This window comes from Dermacentor silvarum, chromosome 2 (assembly GCF_013339745.2).
Source record: "Dermacentor silvarum isolate Dsil-2018 chromosome 2, BIME_Dsil_1.4, whole genome shotgun sequence".
Lineage (NCBI taxonomy): Eukaryota > Metazoa > Arthropoda > Arachnida > Ixodida > Ixodidae > Dermacentor > Dermacentor silvarum.
This window is the reverse complement of record NC_051155.1, coordinates 254,970,171-254,992,191: the sequence shown is the minus strand read 5'-3', so window position 1 is coordinate 254,992,191 and position 22,021 is coordinate 254,970,171. Positions and strand designations below refer to the sequence as shown.

Sequence of the window (22,021 nt, the reverse complement as noted above, 5' to 3'; positions counted from 1 at the left end):
CCCTCCTCGCCCCAAGCTGGACGAAGACTTCTCCGTTGCCGAGGTCAGACAGCCCATCTTCGCGCTCAACCGCAAGTCTGCGCCGGGTTCGGACGGAGTCACCAACAGAATGTTGAGAAACCTCGACGACCCGTCGATCGTCTTTCTCACCGACAAGATCAAAGTCTTGGAAGAGCGGCGTGGTTCCTGCAGAATGGAAGTCGGCCTGCACGGTGCTCATTCCCAAGCCCGGCAAGGCCCCGAACATCGAGAACCTCAGGCCGATTTATCTAACCTCCTGCGTCGGCAAGGTCATGGAGCGCGTCGTCCTCAACAGGCTCAACGGTACCTCGAAGACGACGACGTTTACACGTACAACATGATCGGCTTCCGCGCCGGACTCTCGACGCAGGATGCAATGAAACAAATCAAGCATCAGATCGTGGACGGCCGTTCCAGAGACGTCAAGGCTCTGCTCGGTCTGGACCTCGAGAAGGCTTTGGACAACGTGCTCCACACTTTTATCGTCAAGACCATTTCGGACCTAGGTCTCGGTTCCAGATTCCACAGCTACACCAGCTCTTTTCTAACGGACAGGAAGGCCAAGCTTCGCATTGGGGACTTCCGCTCCGAAGATGTGCCCCTCGGAGGACGGGGCACTCCTCAGGGCGTCGTAATCTCCCCCACACTATTTAACATCTGTATGATTGGTCTTTCCGAGAGGTTGGCACGCGTCGAGGACGTCAAGCACACCATCTACGCCGACGACATTGCCATCTTGTGTGCCGGGGGATGCGAGGGCAGAGTCGAAGAAACCATGCAGGAGGCGACCGACGTGATCGAGGAGTACCTCCGCCCCACCCGACTTCGGTGCTCCCCCGCCAAGTCGGAGCTTTTGCTTTACAGAAAAGAGAAGGGAGGAAGAACCAACGATTGGAAGCCAGTCTCCGAAAGCAGCATCAGTCTTCGCACTTGTAACGTGGACCCAGGGTCCACGTCATTCGGGTCCTGGGCATGTTTGCCGAATTCAACGGCGGGAACGGAACGGCTCTCCGCAAGATCATCGCAAAGACGGACAACGCTTTCCGCCTCGTTCGCAGAATCGCAAACAAGCACCGAGGCATGAACGAAGCCAGTCTCCTCAGCCTGATCAACGCCTTCGTATTATGCCACTTCACGTACACATTTCTATGCACAACTGGCTTAGAGCGGAGCGAGACAAGCTCAACGCTCTCATCCGCAAAGTAGTCAAAAGGGCTCTCGGGCTACCCTTTAGGACCCATACCCAAGATCTTCTCAAGCTGGGGGTACACAACACCGCCGAGGAGATTGCCGAAGCCCAAGAACGCGCGCAACCCGCTCGCCTGACCACCATATAGTGGCAGGTAAACGCATCCTCGAAGGTTGGGTTACCCTCCTGCTGTATCTTCGAGGGTCAGTACCCCGATCCCTAGGTGCATCCGAGACAAGTTCAAAGTGGCCCCCGTGCCTCGAAACGTCCATCCCGTCCACAACGAGGGCAGACGCAAGGCGAGAGCAGTAGCAATTCTCAAACAGATCAAGCAACAAGGCGTCAGAGCACGCTTCGTCGAGGCCGCGGAGTACAGCGATGGAAAGACCTTTGCCGTCGTCGTGGTCGACTCCAGCGGCAAGCTTTCCGATAGCGCTTCAATTCGCACTTCAGACCTCGAAGTCGCCGAGCAAGCAGACATTGCCCTCGCCCTGCTAGACCTATAGCGATCTATAGAGATCTATAGCGATTCAGTGAGGATCGGGAGATGCAACTAGCGCTCCTCGACCAGACACGGTGGACCGCTCAAGCCAGTGGAGTCCTGGACTAGGGGCTCAACCCACCCGCTCCCTACACCTGTTATTTTATTGCGATAGCAATTACATGGACACTTCAACCGGATTTCTGCCGTCGCCGTCGTCGTCGCCGTGAGGTTCCCTACAGATAAAATCTTCGCCGCGCGCCGTATGCCCGAGCGGAAGCGTGCGGGGACGCGCGCTATCACGGAGAGCGAACGCACTCAATCTCCCACGCGCAAGCAAGGAAGCGGGGGGGGGGGGGGGCACTTCTACTTTGCCAACAACCGCGCTCGTCGCTCGCTCGCACCGTATCTTATCTCCACACGGCTCTGACCTTTATGCGCCGTGCATTCGCCGCTCAGTTTCCGTTGAAGCGATAGACCGCACGTACCTTCGCCCGTTGCTACGGCGTATGCGCTTGCTGCCAGCGTTTTGACAGTCGTTGTCTGCAGTCATTCAGTGTGATCTATTCATGTTTGTTTGTGCGCGCTCACACCACGCTTGTTCAATCAGTTAGTAATAGTCGGGCCACATTTTCCAACGCACGCTACACATGCAATGCTGCCCGGGTCGGCAGTGCAGCGCTACATGTGTCCCTTCGCACGCGCTGCCCACGGGAAGCGCTTCTCATCAACACCACCGTTTCACACGCGCCTTCTCGTGGTCAGCGAGTCTCTCTTCATGTCGGTCTACTTACGCCGCAGCACACCTGCTTACTTAATCAGCTCATGTTTACTACAATTCATATTGCTACCAAAGCCGCTCACCTTACTTCGTATGACATTGCTGTGTTGCTATCGCATTCATTGCTTCGCCCTTAGGGCGAAACTGTGACATTTTTAATAAACGTTTTGATATATATATATATATATATATATATATATATATATATATATATATATATAGCGATTCCAAAACGGCAGTTAGGGCTTTTCAGCTTTTCAGAAGGGTCGCATCGCCGAGCAAGCTACTCGTCTTCTTAGCGTCTCCAATCCGGATGCTCTCACGCATCATTCGATTCACTGGTTTCCCGCTCACGTAGGGTCGGTCGAGGGTGCTCCCCCGGACCTCAATGAGTCTGCTCACGATCGTGAGCCTCGCGGCTGCGCGCGACCTCACCGACCGAACTTCCTCTGTAAGGAGAGCCGACACCCCTCGCCCCTACGGCCACAGCGATGCTCCCGGTACTCACAACGAGGTTACGAAATTCTTCTACATGTCTAGAAGGGTCTTTCCACCCCCTCACCCCAAATTGAATAGGGCGCAAGCTGTTTCTCTTAGACTTTTACAGACCGGCACATATCCGCGTCTGGCCGTTCTGCACGAAGTTTACCCTGACGTATATCGCGACGACGCCTGCCCGTCCTGCGGGCAGACCTCCACACTAGCACACATGCCCTGGGAGTGCGGGTCGAGATACCCCAAGTTCAGTAAGGAGGAGTAGGACTCGCTTTGCGTAGCCCCGCTATAGACAAGCAAATCCTGGCTGTCCTAGACCTGCCGGTCCCGACGTGGGACTAGCCGGGTGCGCGACGAGTTCGCGTCCTCGCTGGACCTCCAATAAAAGTTATTTCACTCACTCACTCACTCACTCACTCACTCACTCACTCACTCACTCACTCACTCACTCACTCACTCACTCACTCACTCACTCACTCACTCACTCACTCACTCACTCACTCACTCACTCACTCACTCGCTCATGTAGTAGTGTGTCGACACGCTGCTACATCATCATGTAGTGTCGAAAGGTAATATGCTTGGTGCATGGTGGCCAAACAGTAGGTAAAATGGCGAAAAACCGGCGGTGTCGTGGCGGGATGAGTTATACGCGAACGTGACGTATCCATGATCGTCAGACATGTACATTGCCTGTATATCCGTTAAGGTGCGGTTCAGCCTCTCGGTGAGCCCGTTGGTCTACCGGTGGTGTGCCGTAGGGAGCTTGTGCTCCACAGAACAGGAACGAAGGAGGTCATCGACAACTTTGGACAAGAATTAGGTAGCGGCGTTGGTCTGTGAGCAGTTGCTAGGGCACCATGATGGATAACGTCATCAAGTAGGAAATCAGCGACGTCAGTAGCGCAACTATAGTCGGAAAAGCTCGCGTGATGGCATACCATCACGTGTATATATATATATAGTCAGTCGCAACTGCGACCCACGTGGGGAATAGGCCGATGAGGTCAAGACCGATGCGGTAGAATGGCTCCTTGGGTGTGTCAGTGGGCTGCAGTGGGCTGCAGAAGACCTGCAGCCAACGCCGAGGGCCGTTTACGTCGCTGACAAAGGTCACAAGTAGCAACCTAGCGTCGAACAGATCGGTACAGACCAGGCCCGAAAAACCGGTGCCGCACGCGGTCGTATGTGCGGGATATTCCAAGATGGCCAGCGGTTGGGGCATCGTGGCTGGATCCAGCTACTTTCCTGTTGCTTTGATATATATCTGCCTGTCAGTTTTTCCCTTTTCAAGTTTGCTGGCATTCTCCTGGTAACCATGTACCGACCAGCCCAACAAGCCACTCTCACCGGTATCACCGTCGACAGGGTAGCGTGATAAATAGCCTTTTTTTTTTTTTTCATCCGGCCAGACTTCCACAGAACGTCAAAGGTGTACTCCTGTAGCCGTGAAGCCCATCGACCAAGCCTTCCTGTAGGATCCTACAGTGACGAGAGCCAGCAAAGGGCGTGGTGGCCCGTGACGACAGAAAACGTGCGGCCATATAATTAAGGGGCGGGGGCCATGAGCACATAATCGTGAGAGCAGATACGGGCCGAAGGCGTGGTTGGAGCATCGGCTATGTGACGTAGTTCGACCTGCAGGAGGCTGGTTGAACAGTCAATTGGGGCAGCATATGTCGTTAGAAAGTCCATACCAAGTATAACGTCACTGCTCAAGCACAACAAATAAAACCGAATTTGGGTGACCTGCGATAGTGATGCGGGCGGGTGCATATCCCAAGGACGGCGGGAGTTCCTCCATCGGCCACTGACAACTCCGGATACAGTGTGACCCCCTTCTTTAGGCGACGGCGAAGAGCACAGCTCTTGGCAGAAATATGAGTCCCGGTGTCGACATGTAAAGTCACACCATCAACGTCCACGTCCAGCATACATCGTCAAGTCGGCAGAGTAGCTAGAGGGTTTTGGGGCGAAGTCGTGGATGCAGCGTTATCTAGTTTTCCGGAGTGAAGGAGTCACGGTTGCTCGGCGACGTCGCGCAGCGAAGTGGCGGCGAGCGGGAGGACGGACGGCGGAAAGGTTGAACGCTACCTGGTTACCTCTAGGTGACGGTGAGCGGCTGGACCGTGGAGCGAGAGGCTCAAAGGGGCTGCGATCAAGGCGGCGAGCATGGGCAAAAGATGGAGTACGTTGCGGGAACGACCAGCGGTTGTTACAGTAGCGAGCAAGGTAGCCCACACGGGGCATTTAAAGCGCAGATAGGCCGATCGTCTTAGTTATCCAATCGGCAGGGTTCCGAGATCGTGGAGGGCACCTTTGATAACGAGGAAACGATGACGGGGCTCCAGAAGTGGACGCAGCACTAACCACGGCGCAAGCAGCGTGAACCCCGAGATTCGCGAGTTCGTTGCGCACGATGGCGTGGACAAGTGAAACTACTAGTGTGTTCGGGTCGCCGGCGTTACAGTTGGTAAAGAGGCTAGTTGGAGTCATCAGTTCGATTTCACAGAGGACAATCTTCGTCAATTCGGCCGAAGGCAGTGAAAAGTGAGACTGTGGCCGCTCTTCACACGAAGACGTCGCGGCTGTGTTGGGAAGCCGGGTGAATGGTCGTTCAATACAGCGGCTCTTGGCCAGCTCGAAGCGCTGGCACTCCTCGATCATGGCATCGACAATAGCACAATTTCTGCACATGAGCAGATTAAATGCGTCGTCCGCTATCCCCTTCAGGACGTGGCCCGCCTTGTCAGACTCTGGCATGTCGCCGTCAGCTTTACGGCACAGCGCCAGCACAGGCCTGTATGTATGACAGGTTATCTACCCGTCTATGTACTTCCATGGACGTTAGGGCTTGAGTTGACAGCCGTTTCTTCGCAGCGATTTTTCAACTGGAGGCCTTACCGAACAGGTCACGGAGATTTTGCTTAAATGTATCCCAGCTCCCAAGTTCGGCCTCATAATTGTCATACCACAACTTCGTCGTTCCGCTAAGATTAAATACCACATTGGCCAGCATGACTGTTAGGTCTCGGGAATTGCGACCACTCAGCCGCTCGTATTGTGTCAGCCACTCACCGTCGATGTCATCGGTCCCGTCGAACATTCCATGTTCTCGAGGGTGGGTCCAATACAATCGTGGTCTGCAGCGCAGAAGCAGATTCCGGTTGGTCTGCCATGGTGGTCGCACCGCAGCACCGACCGCTTCGGAGCTCAGTCGTCTGGCGAGAATGCCCCGCACCTCCACCAATTTCGGACGGGGCATCAAGCGAAGCACGGTATATAGACAGACTACTTACAAAGATGGCCAAGGCGATCGTCGTCGTCTTCGCTGGTCCAAGGAGGTGGCTCGTAACGACATCAATGATATAAATAATTTCAAACTTGATTTATACAAGGCTTTGGCATGAGTAGTAACAAAGCATTTTCAGTTGCGATATTCCACTACATGAACTTTTCATTTATTATTTATTTATTCATTCATTCATTTATATATTGTTTAGTTATACTGCCGCCTTATTGTAGGGCTATAGCAGGAGTGGGAAAGAGTAGCAAATTAGCAACAAGGCAAACAAAAGAAAAAAAGCACAGGTAAAACAAATTAATATACTAAACGTACTGGCGACTATATGGCAAGGAACGAACAGCACCGGACAACGATTTGGACTTGAAACAAAGAAAAATGAGGCATCAGCTATTTTATACCGGCAGTTCCTATACAGGCAGTTCATGAAGAGATTCACATTTGCATGTAGAGCACCTCTGTAAAAAAAATCTCGTCCTCCCAGGCAAAAAGGTAACGCGCAACACAGCATTGCCGGTGCAAAGCTGCTTTTTATTCATACCAAAAGCGACTGCACAATGAAACAGCACAGTGAACCTACCAAAGAAGTGTCATGGCCAAAGAGCTACGAGGGCCACGGCATTTTATCGCAGATGACTGCATGTCACACACTCACAAAATGCGGCGACTCCTATAGACATTTTCATCAGGCGAGGAGGAAAGGGCGCGCGACAAGCCTTTCCTCCTCTCTGGCTTGTGCGAGCTGGCGTGGCGCGGCTTGAATGTGTTGCCGGTCGCGCGCTACGGAACGATTCGGAGGTGTTTTAGCTAGTTCCGAGTGTAATTTACGGGATGCCAGTTCTTACGAGGTCGTCGAACAACCACTGTGTAGCCTTTAGGTGCAGCAGTAGCTACAGTATTTGGAAATTTCTCTGGGATGTGCAAAAATGCAACATGCATCATCAGCCGCGGTGTGTGCATGTGTTGTGAACTATGTTGGATGTATCGGTTTTCACTCGACGAAGAGTTGTAAAACATTTCCATCAGCCACCGGCATCGTTCTCACACATTTTAAGTCTAATAGACTTCAAATCACAATGTCTACGTTAGCCTCCTGCAACAGGCCGAAGGCTTTGGTCAACACAGCGAGCACTGCGGTTGGTAAACCAACATGATACACACAAGCTTCGTGCTTTGATCGGCATTGCCATTTTACCCTGTGAGGCACAATATACAAAGGGGATTGCATAAAGAGAATCCAACAGCTATTTGTAAGGACACAATTTCCATAAGATGGGTGAATGCGTCGTAGATGACTGAACTTACGAGACTGAAAAAAAAAAAAAAAGTGTTCATATGTCCTCTTTTTGCGGCAAAATAAAACAGAACATGGGATAACGACGCAATAAGACTTCGCATGGTCGTGCCGCATGCTCGGACCACTTGGACCATGCGCTATAGAGAATCTATAACACAGCATTTAGTACTGCCTCGGAAGCTCGCGCAGTCTGCAGCTGGTCGTTCTACCACTCGAAAAGTGCGATTCACACTGTACGGCATGTGGTTATTATTAACCAAACTATTTTATTTGTGGGAGGAAACCTTGCCCAGCAAACAAGGCAGTCGCCCAATGTATCTACAGATAACAACTTGAATGCTTGTCAAAGTAAACAGCACAATTTATTTGCCAGCAGAACGGTACCCACGCGGTTGGATCGTCAAATGCTTCGTAACTACTCATTGCCGCTAAATCAGAGCTTAGAATTACAGTGCTGATAATGCTGCGGTAAGGTGACATTCGTGAAACGAATTTTCAGAAATACCTAAGTGATATCCGAGGCTGATTGTAAGCTCAAACGCGCACACCTCGCGCTAGGCGCTCCGTCCGCTCTAACGCGCCAGCAGAAACTCCAGCCACTTAATTACTTCAGACTTAAATTCCTTCACTATGCCTCACAGGACCATACCCCATGTAGTAGACGCCATTTCATGCTAAATAGACCGCGAGTGTGCGAAAAAATAGGTCACAGTTTCGCCCTAAGGGCGAAGCAATGAATGCGATAGCAACACAGTAATGTCATACGAAGTAAGGTGAGCGGCTTTGGTAGCAATATGAATTGTAGTAAACATGAGCTGATTAAGTAAGCAGGTGTGCTGCGGCGTAAGTAGACCGACATGAAGAGAGACTCGATGACCACGAGAAGGCGCGTGTGAAACGGTGGTGTTGATGAGAAGCGCTTCCCGTGGGCAGCGCGTGCGAAGGGGCACACCTGTAGCGCTGCACTGCCGATCCGGGCAGCAGTGCATATGTAGCGTGCATTGGAAAATGTGGCCCGACTATTACTAACTGAATGAACAAGCGTGGTGTGAGCGCGCACAAACAAACATGAATAGATCACACTGAATGACTGCAGACAACGACTGTCAAAACGCTGGCAGCAAGCGCATACGCCGCAGCGGCGAAGGTACGTGCGGTCTACCGCTTCAACGGAAACTGAGCGGCGAATGCACGGCGCATAAAGGTCAGAACCGTGTGGAGATAAGAGACGGTGCGGGCGAGCGACGAGCGCGGTTGTTGGCAGAGTAGAAGTGCGCCCCCCCCCCCCCCCCCCTCTTCCTCCGGCGCTGGCTTCCCGCTTCCTTGCTTGCGCGTGGGAGATTGAGTGCGTTCGCTCTCCGTGATAGCGTGCGTCCCCGCACGCTTCCGCTCGGGCATACGGCGCGCGGCGAAGATTTTATCTATAGGGAACCTCACGGCGACGCCGACAGCAGAAATCCGGTTGAAGTGTCCATATAATTGCTATCGCAATAAAAATCCACCAGAAACTGCCGCCGAACGTATACCACAGCATACAACACAGGCGTTCGCCCAAGGCAGCATACCAACTGCCCATAGATGGCGCCACTGCCTATGCAATGGCGGCGCCCATGAAAAAACGGTCTATAAAGAGAGACTAATAACAAGCTAAACGTGCTTCTGTTCTCACATAACAGCTTTGTTCATGATCTTATTACCTGAAGTAACGTGTAGAGTATCTCTACGGCGCCGTGCACAAAACTTCTAGAGACTTGGAACGCCCCACTTGCTGCATCTCTTGACGCCTACATCAAATTAGTTACACGTTATCAGAGTTCTGTCAGCGGCGCCAAGTGTGCTGGGACATTGAGAAATAAATGAATGCTTCTGTATTTGTACCAAACCAAGCACAATATATGCACAGGCACACCACGCCAGAGAAGGCGTGACTAGAAGCACGCATGTACCACGACACCTACACTAGTACAAATAATTTCACACTGCACACGACCGCAGCCAAACTAGAGAAAGCATTCCGTGGCTCCCTTAAAGGGCCCCTAAACCACCTCAGATATTTTTTGAACATTTCAAGTAAACACACGCATCTAGTTCACAATGTCGTCACGATCAACGATGCCAAACGCTGCAGCGCTACGCACCGCGGGCGTGCCACAAAATCAAAAAAACAATACTGTCCTCCTTTCCGGTATCCCCAGCGGTCGTCATGATGTCACAAGGGTGTATCTGGTGATGTCAACGGTTAGTCAACGGCGGTGACGATGTCCATTGGTTGAACAAGAACCTACGACTTCCGGTTAGTCTGCTAGCAGGTACGCGCGCTCCCTGATCTGCCTCGTCGTGTTGCTCGCTTGTGCACACTTGCGAATCGGTAACTACAACCCGCAACGCAAGGCAACGCAAGTGCCAAATTGGTCACGTTCCAACACAGTCGTTCTTAGCAGTCTGATTACCTGTGCGAACGGAGTCCAACGGTGTTGGCCTTTCTACACGTGCGTGCAACACAGGGTTCATAGCGGCAAGTAGTAGTAGTAGTAGTAGTAGAAAACTTTATTTTATGTTTTAAGAACGAAGTCCCAGAGGGTGGAGCCCTCAGTCCAGGGCCCCATTTGCTGCTGCTATCCGGCTGGCCCAGTCGATCAGGCATCGCTGGTCGCCGAAGGCTGTGCTGGAAAGAGCGGCTTCCCACTGGGATGGGGAGGGGTTGGGTATTCTAGGTAAGCCGGGTGGTTTGGAGCATTCCCACGTAGAATGGTAGAGGTTTGGGTGACCACCACAGAAAGGACATTTGTCGGGGTACTGGCTAGGGTAAAAAGTGTGGCGGAGAGCAAGGCTGGGGAACGTATTAGTTTGGAGCTGACGCCAAGCGGCTGCATCTGCACGGTTTAGCTTCACGTGTGGTGGGGGGAATGTTCTACGGGATAGTCTGTGGTGTTGTAGTATATGCGTGTATGTAAGCGGTATCGTTTCCACCTTGTCTGGGTTGGACTGGTCTTCCACCGGTGCCTGGAGGGTTAGGCCTCGGGCTGCCGCATGAACGCGCTCATTGCCAGGGAGAGACGCATGCCCAGGTGTCCAGACTAGGTGAACTAGTGGAATGTTTTGCTTCTTGTGTAGAATTTTATGAGCGATCGGTGAAATCCGTCCTTGTGCGTAGTTTCGACATGCTTGCTGGGAATCTGTAAGAATATGTATGATCTTATCTGGGGGTTGAGCGCTGATGGCGAGGGCTATGGCACATTCTTCGGCTTCCGTGCAGTTGTCAGTGCGTATTGTGGCTGATAATAGTGCTTCGCCCCTCCAGTCGGCCACCGCTACCACTTTGGCTGTAATGTCAGGGTAGCACGCGGCGTCTGTATAGAAGGTGTCGAGGTCGTTGCAGTATGCTCGGTGCAGTGCCATTGCACGCGCAGTGCGCCTGCCTTTATGGTGTTCGGGGTGCATATTCCGAGGTATGGGGGCCACTGTAATGTTTTCTTTGATGTTTGGGGCGATTGACAGGGGCTCTCGTGGGGAAAACTCTGATGTTGGGTAACGTAATTGTCTGAGTACGTGCCTTCCTGTCGATGTACGTTTAAGTCGTTCGATCTGCCCGACTTTCTGGGCTTCGATTAATTCGGCCGTGGTGTTATGTAGACCAAGCTGTAATAGTCTGGCTGTTGAGGTGTAGATAGGAAGGCCTGTCGCCGTTTTCACTGCTGTTCGTATGAGTGTGTCTAGCTGGTTTGTTTGGTTTTGGGTGAGTCGGTGGTAAGGTGCGTGATAGGTAATGCGGCTTACGATTAAAGCGTGTATGATGCACATGACGTCGGATTCCTTTAGGCCGTGACGGCGGTTCGTGACCCGCCGGATCATGTGCACTACTTGATTAATCTGTTTCTTCAGTAGCGTCAGGGTATATGTCGCTTTCGCATTGGCTTGAACATGGAGTCCTAGTAAGCGCAATTTGTTCACCTTATTTACAGGTTCACCCTCGATAGTCACCGTGATGTCAGGCGGTAGGTGATGTTTCCTTTGGAGTTTTTTTACTATAAGCAGTTCTGACTTTTGAGCTGCGCACGTAAGTCCCCCTGCCCGTGCATATTTCTGGGTGACATCGGCTGCTGCTTGTAGTGCGTCCTGTATTTCACCATCTGAGCCACTGGTGGCCCAGATGGTGATATCATCAGCATAAAGCGCATGCCTAATTCCCGGTATGGCATCTAGTAGTGCAGGTAGTCTGCTCATAGCTATGTTAAATAGCACGGGGGAAAGCACTGACCCTTGTGGCGTGCCTTTTCCCGCAAGAGGGAAAGAGTCCGAACGTATATTTCCGATGCCTATAGTCGCAGTGCGATCTTTAAGAAACGCCCGGACGTAATTGTATAGTCGTCGGCCACACTTTGTTGCCGCTAGATTGGCGAGTATGAGGTCATGAGCTACGTTATCAAACGCGCCTTTCAGGTCTAACGCAAGGATGGCTTTGCTTTGTTGAGTGCTGATATGGTCGATTAGCTCTTCCTTAATTTGCAGTAGTACGTCTTGAGTGGATAGCCCCGGTCGAAAACCGAACATTGTGTGCGGCAATAAGGCTTGCTCTTCCAGGTACGGCTGAAGTCTTGCCAGGACGACGTTTTCAAATAACTTTCCTATGCATGATGTGAGCGAGATGGGTCTCAGTTGGTTTAGAGAGGGCTGCTTTCCTGGTTTTGGCATCATTGTAATATCGGCATGCTGCCATTCTTGCGGCAGCGTGCCCTCTAGCCAGTGGTACTGAAAATAATCTGTAAGTTCTTTTATCGATCTGTCGTCGAGGTTTTTTAAAAGCCGGTACTGTATTCTGTCTGCTCCCGAGGCGGTGTTGCGTACTATTCGATGCAGTGCCGATCTAACTTCATGTGGTGTGATTTCTTTGTCTAATTCCGAAGGCTCCGCATGCGGATAATCTATGTAAGTTGGTTTGGGGCCTGTACCTATGTAAGTGTCTTTTATCTGTTGTATTATGGCCGCATCAGTCCCAGGTGTCTGTCTCAAGATTTTTTGAAGGGTTTTGCTGCTCGTTGCTTTGGATTGATTAGGGTCGATGAGATTTCTAAGCAGTACCCACGTTTTGGCGGTGCCCAAGGTACCCTGCATTTGATTACATAGGTTCTTCCAATTGTTTCGCGTTAGTTCGGTTGCGTAACTTTCCGCCTGGGCTGTTAAGGCGGATATCCGCTGCCTGAGCTTGCGATTGTGCTTTTGCTTTTTCCACCTTTTTTGCAGGCAATGTCGAGCCTCCCAAAGGTGTAATAGGTGCCTGTCGACATCGGGATGTTCTGGTGACGTGTCGATGATTTTCGTTGTCGCACGGAAGTCTGTCTGAATTTGTCGGATCCATTCCTGCAGAGTTTCTGGTTTCAAGCTGCCTTCGTAGGTTTCGTTGGTGCTTTCTTGCTTGCGCCGCTGTCGGAACTTGTCCCAATCCGTCATTCGTATTTTACGTTCTTTAATTTTTGTTCGCGGTGTTATTAGATGCGTTTCCATTATATTGTGGTCACTACCGAGGGTCTCATCGAGGTTGTGCCATCCCTGGTACCTGATGTCTTTGATCAGCGTAAGGTCGGGGCAGGTGTCTCGACTGACACTGTTGCCTATTCTCGTTGGGTGGGCTGCGTCTGTAAGTATGGTCAAGCCTAGTTGTGCTATCGTCAGTGCTAGCCGTCGACCCTTTGGATTAGCGGTCTTGTAACCCCACGTTGGGTGTGCTGCGTTGAAGTCCCCTACAATAAGCAAACGTTGCTTTGATTCCTTTAGTGCGTGTTTGAAGAGCCCATCGAAACAGTCTGCCCGCTCTTTAGGGGCACTATAGATGTTGAGGACAAAGAAGCTAGGCTCTTTCCGGTCTACGGGAATGATTTCGATGAGCACGTGCGGTATGCGTTCGGAGCTGAGGGTGTGGTCGATTGCGGTTAACCTCTTTGACACTAATGTCGCTGTTTTAATCGGACCATTGTGGTGTTCTTTGTACGCAAAAGTATTGTATCCAGTCAGTTTAGGTTCAATGTATGTTTCTTGTAGTGCCAATATGTCTGGTGTGTGTGTCTGTGCGTGTATGAACTGCGTTAGATTTCCGCGTTTCCGGCGGAAACTGCGGCAGTTCCATTGCCAAATTTTGATGGGTTGTGTTTGCGCGACATTTTGTTGTCTAGCCATTTTTTATTGTAAGCTGGCCTGAGATGAAGGGCGTGCGTAAGGATGCGCCCGGATATCTTCTCTTGCCTCGAGCGGACTAACACGGGTGCGGTTGGGGGTGGCGTTGTGGACGACCGTCTGAGTAACTTCGTCGCGAATTTGTTGTCTAAATTCTTGGGTTAGCTCAATGAACATCTGTTGCAGGCAAGCTTCGCATAAGCACGGGCCAGCACGGCAGCAACAGCCGGTAGCCGAGAAGCGCCGAGTCGCGGCTGTCCACGTTACCGGCACGGTAAGTCGCCGTACACAGTTTGCCATTCGCGGGCCGCCATTCGATGGTGGTTTTCCTCGCGAACGGCGAGATTTCCTTGCCGTTGAGAGGGTAAGACCGGGACCCATTTGTGCGGCAGCCTCACCAAAGGCCTCACCACCACCGCCGCGGATCGCTCGACGGCGCCGATATTGTCGCTAGGCCTTCTCCGGTTCACTTCAAACCTAAAGCGAACGGCGCTTTGGAATGAATCACCGACGCTCACAAGCTGTAATCAGTAGGCACCCAGGATCTCTGCCATGGGGGGTGTTTGAATTTTTCTTGGGGGGGGGCACCTTGCATAATATGCAACTTCCTTGATTTAGCCAGAGGAACCCAACAGCACATAAAATGCCTAATAATTATAATTTAATGACGCCAAGGATGATGACGATGTTTATTTCTTCAGCATTTTACTGGAGGTAAGTTAGGAGTGAATGCATAAATACAAGACAGTGATAGAGTGTTTTTGTTAATCAGGAAAATTCGACCTCAAGCCACCTCCTGAATTGTAATGACAATGTGAACAGAGCACTGAAGGTACTACACGTTGGAGTAGTGAGGCTGGACGCATGGGAAGGGGGAGTGGGAGGGTAACTCGGCATCAGGGAAAGGAGGCGCGACGTTCGTCATAGGTATCGGCGAGGCGCGCGATTCGAATAGAGCCCTCACGTGACCCCTGTAATGACACCGCAGCCGGACTTTCGCCACTATGCTCAGCGCGCGAGGAGGGCGGAGCTTCAACGAAAATTCAAACGGCGCTTGCAGCGCTGCTACACACATAATCGAGAAAATAACTCCAGGAGTTGAATTATACTGTGTCAGCCTTCCAAAACCCTAAAAATCTTCCAATTCTAAAACCTCTTCAGCTTCCCTTTAAGCGCATATTCGGGCAATGTTTCCGCTTGATAACAAGTGAGCATGTACACACCACCGGACAAGCGCAAGAATACTAGAGGCAGTCTGCTACTAGAGTACTATAAATAAGGTCTACTGCTACATTGCAAGTGTTGGTGGCAGCTACATCGAGGCGCAGGCGTTAGGATAGGGCTAGGCAAGAATTCGTGCAGGCGAAATAGGGCAAGAGTTGGTCGGGAACCAGAGCGGGCAGACACGATTAAGAGTTCTTGTCATGACTAGACGAGAGTGTGAAGTGCGAATGCGCGGACGGCAGTGCACGCACAAACGAGTACCAGAAGGCCGTGGGTGAACGCAGGTGAGTGCATTATGTGTGAGTGGCATATGCCAGAAAAATAAGCGGAGCTCACTCAGACAAGAGTGCAATGCATATATTCGTAGCTTACGTCTTTAGAGGCAATGCTCGTCTTTGGAATCTACCTCGGATGCGGAGTCATGCCCAATTGGAATGCTGGCTCCAACGACATGCCTCTGTTCAACTACAGTGGATAAATCCTCCACCTACCTTTAATCCTCTGACCTATTTGAATTTGCCTACTCAGACCCACTGAGAGCTGGCTGCATGGCAGAAGACAGTGCAACTGCACACAGACTAAGAAAAGACACTGGTGCTATCCTGTTTCTTCATCTTGAGTGTTTCTGCCATGTACTCCAACTGTTGACCACTTCATCTTCCCATGATCCTCTGTCCCCTTAAGATTCATAGCTTGGGGCTCACTTGTACACGTGAGAGCAATATTATGCAATATTATGCAACGACTCTATAGAGTTTTGTCACCGGCACAGACAGTCATCGCAGAGATTGACCACGTGACGTCCAAGCATTGCCGAAGCTAAAGAACGGATTGCGAAAAGAATGCTCGCATAATACAGCCCTAGAAATCGCCCACTGAGCCTCATGAGACTCTCCAAGACCAAACGTAGCTAGGCTACTAACCAGAAAATGGACCTAGTGAAGGGGAAAAATTGCAATAAATGTACATAAGGCAGAGGCAACACTGGCATTACAATAGAAAAAAGTGAGCAGCAGAATTCTGGATTCAAGGCTGTAAATCGCGCACCACTGTTTCGTGCTGAATACCGCCACGTTATTTGTGGGCAGCATCAGACTGAGGGCACACTAGGGATTAGCATTTGAGGCTGCAAGTAACCAAGTCCAGAAATTTATTATTATGAACAAGAAAATTTTGCTCCAAACAACGATGCCTGTACAATCCAATGTTTTCTAAGCTTAGAGGTTCCTCTCAGCACTTCCCACAGCAGCTGCAGGGGCATTTTGACTCTTGGCGTCATCACTGATGCAGACCCACTTGCTGTCCACTGTCTCCTTCCACAGTGTCACCTGGACAAGATCACAACACAGCACAGTAAGTCTTATTTGCAGGAGCAGGAACTGAAGGAAACTGAAAACATGAGAGGACTACAAATCAAGTTTACTCAATGACCATAATAAATGTACCTGTGCGATTATAGAAAAAATAGTGCTAACTAAAATGCAGGCATAGCAAACTTTTAGAACTAAAAATATGTGCTGATCCTATGCACTAGGAATCAGCAAATCTTTCATGGGTGTTTGTGAAGAACGCTGTTGCTGTTGAGAGATCATTTTTAAGTATAGAGCACACTACAGAGCTAGACACGCCACTGACTCATTTGGCAGTATTTGCCCTATTCTAACACGCCCCCAAATCAAATGCGTGCCCACTTTATATGTGTCCAAAGCAGAAAACTAACGTAGAAAATGATGTTAAAGCTCCTAAACAAAGTAGAAATCTAACTTGCACCAGAGTTTTCAGCGAGAAGCATGGGCAAGGCTCTAATATGTGTCACACATTCGTGGCCACTTTTCTGAAGTTGTCTTTTTGTTTGCACTAATTTTCCTCATCAGCAATAAAAGATCAACTAGCCCAACAATTATTCTTCTAAAGTCAGCTTCGCCTGAATAGATCCGTGATATGCGGCAAAGCATACACAAGCTCCGCAGGTGTTCTTGCTTTCGTGTTGGATTGCACCTTGCAGGCAACGTACAGCCCAATTTTCTTTTAAAAAAAAGAAGGAAAGGCGCGTTAGATAATTTTTAAGTATAGAGCACACTACAGAGCTAGACACACCACTGACTCATTTGGCAGTATTTGCTCTATTCTAACACGCCCCCAAATCAAATGCGTGCCCACTCTGTGAGCTGCGGTCATTGCTCGAAAAAAAAATTCATGCACAAACTCCACTAAGAGTTGTCCAAGTATACGTAAGCACTGTGCCACTTTTTCATCTCCACACAGCCCGGTGTCATTATCAATGTTATGAAACTTGATCTGACCAGTATAAACGACAGCGCTGCAGCGACACAAACTGCTGCGGATGGCGGTGCAAGGTGAATCGATGACACAATCAAACCACTGCAGCTGGCGGTGCCAGGTGTGCTGATGACGTTCCGATCATTACAAGCTGTTATCACTCTTTAGTGCCTTACCCAACCATGTCGAACCATTATCAACTGTACTCCGAAGGTGACTGCGTATGGCGCGGCTGCGTGGGCCCTATCTTGAAAGCTATCTTTGATGGGGACAGAGTGCCGATAGCTTCGTGGGCACTGTGTTCTCGCCACTTAGTTTGCATTGAAGCGAGAAGCAGCACAAAGGTGAATTCGCTCCCTGCTGTGGGCCCTGTTTTAAAAGCGATCGTCTTGCGCGGCGGACGGGTTTCCTCGTTTGATAGGCATAGAAATGCTCATACATTTAAAACATTTTAGGGCAGGCCGAAAATTGACATTTTTCGACAAGAGATGACATGTCTTAAACGCGTTCACTGACCCCTAAGCTCCACCGAGACAGACGCTGCCACAAAGGGGATTACTGCTGGGGTCACCATAACGATCAGGTGTGTGCATACTGACTGGTTAAGTTCGAATTATCCGGTGAAGGTCAATTTTTGGATAGAAATAACGAAGCTTTGGACCCAGAGAAATTCATGGGCGCTGGCCGGTACCATAGAGTGGTCATTATATCAGTAGTTTGTTATATATGGACTCGCCCTTAAAGACACACACAAAATAACTGCACTGAAGCAGTTACAATTCGGCAGCACTTTGGTCTGAAAACCAGATTTTCAGTATCATTTTTGTTTCTGGTGCGTTCCCGCCCTAGCTGAAAACTTCCCTTGGAAACGACCATCTAAAGAACGAAATGTGGCGTCGTGTAGCTCTTTCAAAACAGCGCCCGGTTCTGATCATCTGAATTTAGAAACTAAGGCATTTGCACCTTAAATCAAAATTTCGCTTCGAACAGTAACTAGATTTAATCTTTTTCGTTTAAATGCAGCAAACCTCGTCACATTTCGTGCAGTGGTTGCCGAGAAAAACGATTTCTCGATTCCCATGTATTCAGAGCTAAAGCTTCCTCTTAAAAACTAGGATAATGCAACGAGAAATTCATGAACGGAATTCTACTATATGTAGTATCATATTTACTCGCATAATGGTTGCACTTTTTTCCCAGAACTTGCAGAAAATTGGCGGTTCGTTCATTATGCTGGGTAAAATTTTTTAAAGATATTTTTTCCACGGCTGCCTCTAAATATAGGAGACAGTACAGTAAAACCTCGTTAATTTGGAAAATCAGTTCATTCGGACACGTCCTTTAGTCCCGGTAGGCGTAGGTATTTAATGCAATTAAACTTGGTTAATTCGGACGTATCTGGTGGCACATCTGTTAATTCGGACAACGCTCAGAGCCCGGCGAGCGCAGAGTGCCGCAAATGAGCCATAACGGCGTTAGCATCCACCGAAACGAAGCGACGGAGCCATCAGTGGAAATCTTACGGAAATGACAGCAATGCCGGAACGCTTCATGCCTATTTGTGCCTTTAAAGCCTTTTATCCTTGAGCTCACTGCCACGCATTGCACCGCGTTGGCCGCGTGCCTTCATGACTGCGTAGTCGCCATCCATGACCACGTCGATAGCAGTCGCAATTTCGTCCGCAACAGTTCGCCAAGCAGTAATTTCGTTTTGACTCTATACACGCGTCGGCCGCGTGCCTTCATAACTGAGTAGTCTCCATCCATGATCGCGTCAATAGCGACTGCGGTTTCGTCCGCAGTTGCAGCAAACTGTAGTTTCGTTTTGACTCAATGCGTGCGACGGCCGCGCGCCTTCAGATCTGCAAGGTCGCCGTCCATGATCGCTTTGCATCGACAGCGGTGGCAGTTGCAGCAAACAATAGTTTCGCTTTTACTCAGTGCAAAGCTGTCAAGGATGGAGAGAACCGTCGACATCTTGATGGGCGGCGACCTGGCGTCACGAGACCTTCACCGCTGCGAGCGCAAATCAGTCACGAGATGACGAGAATTTCAACTTCCGCATTGCGTTTGTGCAAAATAGAAACAGAATTTGCCGATTCATTCAGTAAATAAAAGCGTGTTGACATAGTAAGCATTTGTTTGTTTTCTTGATACCCTCGATAATTCGACATTCGGTTAACTTGGCCATTTTTTTTCGGTCCCGTGTAATCCAAATTAACGAGGTTTTACTGTAGGATATGGCGTCCGATATGGCATCCGACGCGCTGGCACGTCAGCCGGATGTGTGGAGTTTTGCTGCGCTGTAGCACCAGATCGGATGCCCAGCGTGTGACAAAAGTTGGCGGCACAGGGTACGATAGGGCGCCCAATATGGTGTCCAACGTGCTGGAACCACGCACACGCATAGCAAAACACTTTGGTTCTGGCGCATCAGCTGCTGAATCATACTGCGTGTAACCTACTTTTGTCGCACGCCGGGCATCTGTTCCGGTGCTACGGCACGGCAAAACTCCTCGAATCCGGCTGATGTCTTGGCATTCAGACACTGTATAGGACGCCAAATCGTACCGTGTCTCTCCTACTTTACAGCAGCAAGTTCGGGGCACAACCATTATGCAAGGAAAAGACAACACACATTTCGATTGGAAAAGTGGGAGTGCATTCATTATGCAAGTGAATAAAGGTATTGCCCAGACACTAATAAAAACGATTACCATGGTGCAGTGGTTACCTTCTCCAGCTACAGACCAGCCAGCTTGGACAATAAAACAATGTAAACATAGCTCGTGGAGAACCACATCACGCAGGTGACAAAACCCATGCAAATTATGCGCAGGACTAACCTTGTTGTCTCCTCCAGAGACAGCCAGGATGTTTCCCGTCACAGACCAGGACACATGCCAGATGACATCATCAAAGGTAGCAAGAATCTATAAAAAAAAATTAATGTGGCTTATTATGGCTTGTTCATCAAAGCAAAAAAGAAAAGCCATCACCTTGTGCAATAAATATGAGCCCAAGTAAGCACACTTGCATGCCTTGTATTTTTGTTACCTTAAATATGGACTTGTTAATGACTCCAGAAGCCAGCCTAAAGCTCCTCCATGTTTTTGTACACAGATGGAGAGTCTTTAGATGGCCTGAGCATTTCACTGCTATTCACACAAACTACAATATATGTTTCTCATGCAAAACAGTGGTTGAAAGAATGAAGTGATGTCTTACTTTTATCATTTGTGACAAGCAACAACCACTGTCGAACCTGTAGCACGAATGGGAGCTGCGATATAAGGCAAGTCAACTTCGAACCTACATCCAGCTGGCACTGAAGACAATGTGGTTCTACCACATCACATGCACTAAGCAGCCTAGACACCCTAAATACACTTGATCCCGGATATATCAAACTCTGATATATCAAATTATTGTCTGTACTGAATAGTTGCAACATCCACTTAGAAATGCAGTTAGAATGTCCTGAGGGGCTAGTTGTTTCATTCTAATGCATGCCTGCCAACCTAGCAACATGAAAATTCGGGAGACCGCCGCGCGCGGAAGGGAGGGGGGGGGGGGGTGTAAAGAAAATTTTTGACTCCCCCCCGGAAAAAAAAGAGGGAACTGCCGATGGTGTCCTGCACTTCTGCGGCAGGCACATAGTTCTGATGCTTTTGTGAAGCGATGTGTATCTTGACGGCCTGGCCGCCGTGTGAAACGGTCACATCACAGGTGCACGTGGAACAGAATCCACATTTGTCACCTTTACCCAAACTGACAAACACGGAAACTCAGTCGCGTATGATCTCAAAAATACTTGCAAGTACTTCTTGTATTTTGAAAGCGCCAACGATCGTTCCAACTAAACTCGAGGAAACACAAAGAGTAGTTCGGTGTTGCGCACTTCAATCGATGCCCTGACAAAGCGAACTGAAGCCTAGCGCACTCACAATGCCCACGATCATATAACAACTGGATTACTAAAAACACGCGAGCCAGCCTGAGACGAGCCAATCCGGAAAATCCAATATGGCAGCGCCTGTAGATTGCTTGCGTTCGTGGTGCATGGTATGGTCCCTAGAATCCTAGGGACCATACATAATTGCTATACGTAATTGCTAAGCACGGTATGCATTCCTTTTTGTGAATCGAGCAGCGGTGCCGGCGGCCGCTGCTCGATTCAAGGTGCATGTTGGTGACAGCTCCCACGCTGCTTTCCCACATGGTTGTATTATAAGGCATAATAGAATTATAGCAATAGGTCATTAAAAAAAAATGCTTTGCTGTGGCGGCCACTTTTCGGGAGATTTGAGGTCGTGTCGTACAATCGGGAGATGCGATCAAAATTCGGGAGACTCCCGGACAATTCGGGAGAGTTGGCAGGTATGCTAATGACAGATTGCTAAATGCAGAAAATTGGGAAACAGGACACCACTCAAGAAGAGAGAGAGAAAGATTGAGCACAGTTTTTATGCTCGATCTTTCTTTGTGTCTCTTCTTGTGTGGTGTCCTGTTTCCCAATTTTGCGCATTTAGCAATCAAACACTTAAAAACTTCATTTGCATGAAGTTTCTAAGTGCTATGTAATGTGCTCTGCAAGTACTATGTGTGTATTGAACTCCCATTGAACTCCCGTTCATCACTACATTTGGTATATCGAACACTGCACCTCAATGCCCCCTGCAAGTGTGCTTCTCCTAATGGGGACCCAATAACTTCTTACACTGTCAAGAAATATTCAATGCCGCCGAATTCAAAACGACACTGTTTTGGTAGATGCTGTC

The 22,021-nt window shown here is 49.6% G+C and overlaps 1 protein-coding gene across 3 annotated transcripts in view; it reads right to left on the bottom strand.

The window, feature by feature from the left end:
- Window positions 1–16,093: 16,093 nt before the first annotated feature.
- LOC119443165 (protein SEC13 homolog) overlaps window positions 16,094–22,021 on the bottom strand; it is a 57,219-nt gene continuing 51,291 nt past the window's right edge. For all 3 annotated transcript variants that reach the window (XM_049662631.1, XM_049662629.1, XM_049662630.1), the window contains exons 8-9: window positions 20,087–20,173; window positions 16,094–16,288 (exon numbers count right to left, since the gene is read on the bottom strand). In XM_049662631.1, the coding sequence (XP_049518588.1) occupies window positions 20,125–20,173 (49 nt within the window). In that variant the 3' untranslated portion in view covers window positions 16,094–16,288; window positions 20,087–20,124. The remainder of the gene's footprint in view (window positions 16,289–20,086; window positions 20,174–22,021) is intronic.